Genomic DNA, 7,123 nt, shown 5'->3' with positions numbered 1-7,123 from the left:
AGTTTAGTTAGTTAGTTAGTTAGTAGTAGTAGAGGAGTAGTAGTAGTGTGTGTGTGTGTGTGTGTGTGTGTGTGTGTGTGTGTGTGTGTGTGTGTGTGTGTGTGTGTGTGTGTGTGTGTGTGTGTGTGTGTGTGTGTGTGTGTGTGTGTGTGTGTAAAGTACGATACATAATATGAAAGCATATCACGAGCATATTTTTCAAAAAATAAAATTCTCTTGGAGTGAAAATTTACGTTCTCTTACATACCGCCCTCTTTCTTGCATCTTATCAAGTTTTGGTTAAATTAGAGTATACCGGTGCTTCAGCAGTCTTGAAAGTTCGCTTTAGATACCGCATGGCTGCGCTAACAATTCTTTATCACCCGTGATAGTGCACCGTAACATTAGCGAAACACGCAAAACTAGTGAATCGTCAGCACGCAACCAGTTAAAAATAGATGAACGAGATAGATGAGCTGGATATCTCTCCACGCTCTTTCTAATTCATCTTATTCATTGGGAATTAGACCGACGAATTAGGTCAATTTACCTCCTTATCACGACTCAAGCTCGCAAATCCGTCACTGTCGGATGTCATCATTTTTTTTCAGATAGGTGCGATTTCTAGCACCGCTTGGCTGGAGTCTAATCTGAATTGGCGTGGTGTCTTGATACTTACCGAGCCCAAGAGCTTCTTCGAAGCTCAACGAAGTACCAGACACCCGCAATCGAGGGTCCTCCATGCCTGTCTCAGCACGGACACAGATACCAAAGAGGTGAGAAAACGATGAAAGGTTATCACGAAGGAGGGTGATGATAAATCGAACGCAATAAGAATACATGTCTTACGCGCACGAATGGTATATTGCAGATAAAGTACCATCAGGAATCGGAGGTCCAGGTCACTAAGCTAGGCGACGGTCCTAACAGCCTCGTGTCATCGGACGACGGTTTTCCTACCACTAGACTCAAGTGCTTTCCTCTCTACAGCGTGCTGTTAGCGTACAATGCCACGATCTTGGATTACTTAAGTCTTGACAGTCCTGACGCTCCCGATGGTCAGGTAAACAACATAAATTTAATAATCTAGAGTCCTCGAAATATATAACTTTTATGATGTTTTTTCAATTGAAAATTTTTACATTTATTTCCTTGCGTCTAGAAAAGTACATATATAAAAGGATATTTATTTATTTTATCACGCATATTTGTTATATGTTTTCTTTATTAAAAAAATAGATGCAGTTTTACAACGATATCGAGATTTAGATTTAGGAATATTCAGAAATATTGTATTTTTTTTTATTGTAACATAATAATTTCGCGATTGAAAAGCATGTACAGGTTTTAGAATTGTGATCGATCGGAGAGTTATAAAAATACAAAGCCAGTAACAAGCGTTGTAAAAGCTTGTCGTAAGGGCAGTTGAAAATTATCGCAGGTACTCGACACCATCCCGTGGGACATCATAAAAATATCGATACTGTCGATACGATGGAGTCCTCATCACAGCGAGGCGGAGACAAAGAGCTTCATCGACAAGATGACCAGCCGGAGGTACAAGCTCGTACATACAACAGACACTGGAAAGTCGATTTTCTTGTACGACACTCTCCTTAAAATTTGACTCAGGTTATAGACTGGTCTGGATATATAAAATATAGGATATATATATATATATAAAATAATTTGAGCGACTTGAGATAACCCACCTTACCTCTGATCCGTTCTTAATATTTTATTTCACTGCCTGGAAATATTTCTTTCATTCGAAGCGCGATATCACATAGAGGGATAACTCGTTGCAGTATCAAGAATCCCAGACGTAATCAACCGCGAAATTCGTTCTGCGCTGAATTCCCCATTTGTTAGTCTCTTTCCCTGTCGCGGACATCATTAAGAATAAAACACGTCGCTTTCACAATTCAAATAGAACAATGTTTATCCGCGATAACGAGTTCACTGATAACAATCGTCGATCGAATCTCGAGAGACTAATGAATTCAAGAACTTGCTGTCGAAAGTACTACGATCGTATTTTGAGAGTTTCAACTGTTTAAAGATGAGAGTCAAAACTAAGTAGTTGAAGATTTAGGACTTTGATTTTCAGACTACTCGAGAATTCCGAGTTCTAAATTGAAGTTAAGAACATTGGAATCAAATTTCGAACAGTCACAACTTCAAGTGATTTGAACTTGAACTTGAAATTTGAGTTTCAAAATATCTTAGATCGATCATGTAATTTTTTTTTCTAGAGCGGAAATGTGAAAAGTGAATATTTTTATGTATGTATAAAAATAAAAAATTTCACTTTTTATTTTTCCGTTCTAGAGAAAAAGTTACATGATTGACTCCCTGACTTCAATCATGCTCCAAATCACGTAAGATCTGAGAATATCCTCGAGTTTGTTACATATATGGTTTCTTTACGAGCTATCCTTATTTCTGAAGGACCAAATTATAATTATGAATCCGAAGACTTGAATTCCGCTGAACTCAAAGAATCGGTGATTCATATCAATCCTCGATATACATATGTGTGAAAGATTAATAAGGGGTGTAAAGATTGCTCTTTTCAATCGCGGGCAAAATGGTATTCTAAACGCGCGCGTATATTTTGCGGTCTTTTACGGCGGAAGCATAACATGAGCCACGTGCGAGTCGTTAAACTTGCTCTGGATATATGTGATTCTCCATGTCTTATATCTGTGTTTTATTGGGAGACGTGCCACGATTTCTCTCTCTTGTTTTCAGTTTTCGTGTCGATGACCAGCCAGATAGAGTGTTCTTTTAATTTTTTCCTATTCGTGCAAACGACACATATAATAAAGACATCTCGCAGAAACGCAGAACCGTTTGTTAGATATTCCTGTGACATCTCACTTTTTTCGCGACGATTTCAATTTCATCGTGCGACGTTGCATAATACTCTGTTTATTTCGTAGATACACGAATGATCAACGAATAATTCACACCGATATGATTATTAGAAATAATTATATTTTCACAATAAAAACAAAAATGTCCAGATCAAAAAGTAGTCGAGATTCAGAAATATGACAGTATGTCAATTCCCGTTTGACTCCATACCGCAAACTGATATTCGTTGAAGAAAAATACTAAATTTTAATAAATATTTGTCTGAATGATTCTGAGATTTCTGAGTAAATATGTACTAAATAAATATAAACATATATTTATTTGATTCAAAAACCATTTCAATTATCGTTTAAATTTAACTAGCGAATTTTTATTTAGTAAATATTTACTGTAAGCAAATGTCTGCTTAGTATTATGAAAAAATATGTATTAAGATTTGGTAAATTTTTTTCAATGTGTACAATTTATATATTTCGTAGAACGATATACGATGGCGATATATAATGTTGGACAATATAGACTGCATAATTTCTTATCATTTCGCCGTTTATCGTTTCTTTCCATTGCTATTATACCAATAGAAAATAATGTGATGTAATTTAATATAGAAAATATTTGTTAAATAGATTGTCATACTGACATTATTTTCGCGCGATGAATATTCGAAGTTAATTTATGCCTCCTGTCGCGGATATTGAGTTTGCTCAGGTACTGTGTGACGTAAAATTAATTTTACGTTAGAAGAAAGGAAAAATAGGTGGCTGAAATCGTAGCGGAAAGCGAAAAACGAATTCCTCCATACTTGAGCTAAAAAACGTTTCGTTTAATCTTATCTGCGTAATAATAACTCATTTCCTCTCTTCCATCCTCTTCGCAATCGTTGTCAATACAGGAATCGCGTCGGCCGTTTAAAGCTCCGAAGTCTCATGGATCTAGAGATTATAAAGGAGGAATTTTTGTTGAGGGACGATTCTGAGATTCGGGATTGATACGATAATTCAGAGGAGAACCCCCGATCGTTTAATGATCCGAGAAAATCCACTCAAAAATCCGACTTCGATAAATCTCGCTTGGAGAGCTCAGATTGAGATTTTCAAGCGTCCGCGACGTTTAATCTTTCTTCCGGGAAAAAGACACAAAAAAAAATTACGAGAAGAAACTTCGCCTCCCGTACGATTTTACGGTAGTACGGTTTTTTAAAAAATTAGGTACAAGCTAGTAACTGTAACTGAGTGTTTTACGCAGGATCCGACGATTTTACTTTTTAAGGGAATGCGGAAATCATCATCCCGCACACGCGCCGATGTGCATTATCACATGTGATAAACGAGCAAGCTAATCCCAGGTATTTTCCAGGCTTCCGCATTCGTGCCGCGCAAATACTAATAATTTGTAACTAGAAGGAATGACCGTCCGAATCTCATCATGTATATTTGCATTACAAACACTACTCCTTCTTGCGTGTTACCCATATTGAGTGGATCAAATTGCAGTAGATGGAACGATAATCCACAATGTTTGATCCACGCATTGATCGCGGAACTCGAAACGACGACACATCCGCTATTTAGTGCTACACATGCGACGTAGAATGGAGACGTAATACCTAATGGACTTTTTACAATAAGCCATTATCTAAGCTTTAAGTTTTAAGACGCGAGAAATTGATCAATCATAGTCGATTATTCTTCGTACATTTGACTGTGATTGATTAATTTCTTCTGGCTTAAGCTTAGGCTAATAACTTATAGAAAGCTCGTAAAACATAGGCCTTATTAGCGCGTAAGGTGATATTTTCTTAAAACATTGTAGTGATAAGCAACAACAACCTGCGTTAGTGGTTCTCGCGTTTAAATTAATAAATTATATCTTCGTTTGTACAAAGATGTCTGTAGGTCTGTTTTCTGTGGCTGAATTCGTGTATGCTTTTGAAACTTAAACAGAGATAGGCACATATGGTATTAAAACAAAAACAAGAAAGAGAGTTCGAGTGCAGGAATAAAAAACAGACCTTGTATATCAATTCTAGATGTATCTATTAGATTCTCCTTTTTCTTCTATTAAAACCATTACTTATATAAATCATCTCTAATATTTTGAATGAGAAATTAGCTTATCTTTTTATTAATAATTATAGATTATCAGTAAAAAAAAAAATCTGATGAATTTATTTTTGAGTGAGAATATTCTTCAAGAAGAAAATTATTTTGCCTTCTAAATATTAAATTTCAGCCTCGAAAATTTCTCTTCAACTTTTGAGAAATTTTCATCTACCAAAAATCACGAATTTTCATTTTATTCGATATCCGAAGATATAACGTAAACTCGAATTATCGTGTAAAACGCGCAAAAAGATAAGAATACATAATCTAAATTAAGATATCGCCTTTGCATTATTTACATTTTAGTTACGTAATAATTCTGAATAGCGCGAGAACCACTTGTATTCGTGAGGCACGTTTAACTCTAAAATGATAATCTGTAATTATGATAATCTAAATAACAGTACAACTGTTCATTCTCTTAGCGAATTTAAATTGCACATTGGATTATCAGCAACGAGAATGAGATGTCTTTAACATTAAAACGTAACCACGAAAGCAGGATTTCTGACTTAAAATCCCATTAACGCGTTATTGCGATTATATGATTCATTAGGAATGTTCAGCACGACAGATACTTAATAATGCGATTTTCTTTGCATCGATCATAGCTTCGTTGCGACGATCATCCTATTATTTTCATTGTTAATCGCGCGAACGCACAGCATTTGAATTTTCACAAAGTGCATTATTCGCGAAGCAGACAGTTTGTCTTTTTTTGATCATCAAGAAATTCGGTTTCAAAATTTTATGATAAAAGATTTGGAGAAATCATGAATATCACGGGTTTATAAAAATCCAATGACTCAAGAGAATTCAAGATTTTAATCCAAAAGAAAATATTTTGGGATGAACAGTGAATTTATACATCTGGAATTGAAATTATAGTTTTGAACGTAGAATCTGACTTTCTTTGCTATTTATTTTCTTGTACAGATGGAACTTTATTATGTATAAAAAAGTCATACATTAGCGTATATAATATGTATTTAGTTTTAATAATATGATTAATTACTTTAACGAAATAAGTATTAAAATAATAGATGTTCCTTCTATATAAATAAGTAACAATATATAATATAATATATAATATAATATGGTTCAAGACATAATTTAATTCTGGAAACGAAAATTTCACTATACTAAACAACTATGTGAGTATTTATTTCGCAATTTAAACATACAATCTCGTTTCATATTTCGCGAATAATTTTGGATTATAAGTACGTTATTATTCAATTGTTACCCTCTCGCGAATATGCACTTAACATTAGCGTGCAGTTATTCAGCTACGCGATTTCAGTTTGTAAATCCTTCATTTATTCGTAAGAATAATCCGCTTTCCTTGCCGCTTCACCGAAAACCATTCCATAACTATTAATTCATATATTTCCCTTTTCCTCTCGCCAATGCCTGTACGCAGTAGCGACTTCATTGTATTACCTATGCGTTTTTTCGAGAGATTTTTTCTACTTTTGTTTATATCTTTTTTTACAGCGTATTGTAACTCGTAAGTTTGACGTGAATAAAGCTGCTCAGGTTTCTATCTTGCGAAGGGCAGCCAATCCCTTTCGAAAGCGCAATAAATTTGGATATTATATTTTGATGTAAGAGATTACTTATTGACCTTCATCCCTTGGAAGCTTTCCCGTGGAAACTGTCTATTTATTATTGTTCATCCTATTTTTCCCATATCTTTTAAGGCTCCTGAATCCTCATCTCAGCCATATTGAGTCGTGACGTCATAAGCGAAAAATATGTCATAAGTGATACGTTGATTTTTCTTGCATGCCATTTATAAATAAAGACAAAATATTGGATAAAACGAAATAAGATCGATGTAAAATACTTGTAAAAATCGAGACTATCATCATCATTTTCCCTTGATAGTCAATAGTCGTAAGAGGCACGTAAGGTGCTTTATAAACGTTCTTTATAAAAGGTTTATTTGTTGTGGAAACTTTATTACATGATATTAAAGAAAGAAGATTTAAATCGTTAAATATATAAATCCCGAAGTATATCCATTCCTCGAATCCCTTAAAAAATCGAGATACATATATATATATATATATATATATACATATATATATATATATATATATATATATATATATATATATTACGTATATATATAATTAGTACTAGTGTACTNTATTCTT

The 7,123-nt window shown here is 34.2% G+C and overlaps 1 protein-coding gene across 1 annotated transcript in view; it reads left to right on the top strand.

Annotated features, from left to right (window-relative positions):
• LOC105619658 (protein Star-like) overlaps positions 1 to 1,606 on the top strand; it is a 4,301-nt gene extending 2,695 nt beyond the window's left edge. Inside the window, exons 3-5 of the mRNA XM_012201177.1 lie at positions 591 to 755; positions 851 to 1,042; positions 1,421 to 1,606. Coding sequence (XP_012056567.1) covers positions 591 to 755; positions 851 to 1,042; positions 1,421 to 1,606 — 543 coding nt within the window. The remainder of the gene's footprint in view (positions 1 to 590; positions 756 to 850; positions 1,043 to 1,420) is intronic.
• Positions 1,607 to 7,123: the final 5,517 nt, after the last annotated feature.

This window comes from Atta cephalotes (genome assembly GCF_000143395.1).
Source record: "Atta cephalotes unplaced genomic scaffold scaffold00022, whole genome shotgun sequence".
Classification (NCBI taxonomy): Eukaryota; Metazoa; Arthropoda; class Insecta; order Hymenoptera; family Formicidae; genus Atta; species Atta cephalotes.
The sequence above is the reverse complement of the archived record's forward strand: the minus strand, read 5'-3'. Positions and strand labels throughout refer to the sequence as shown.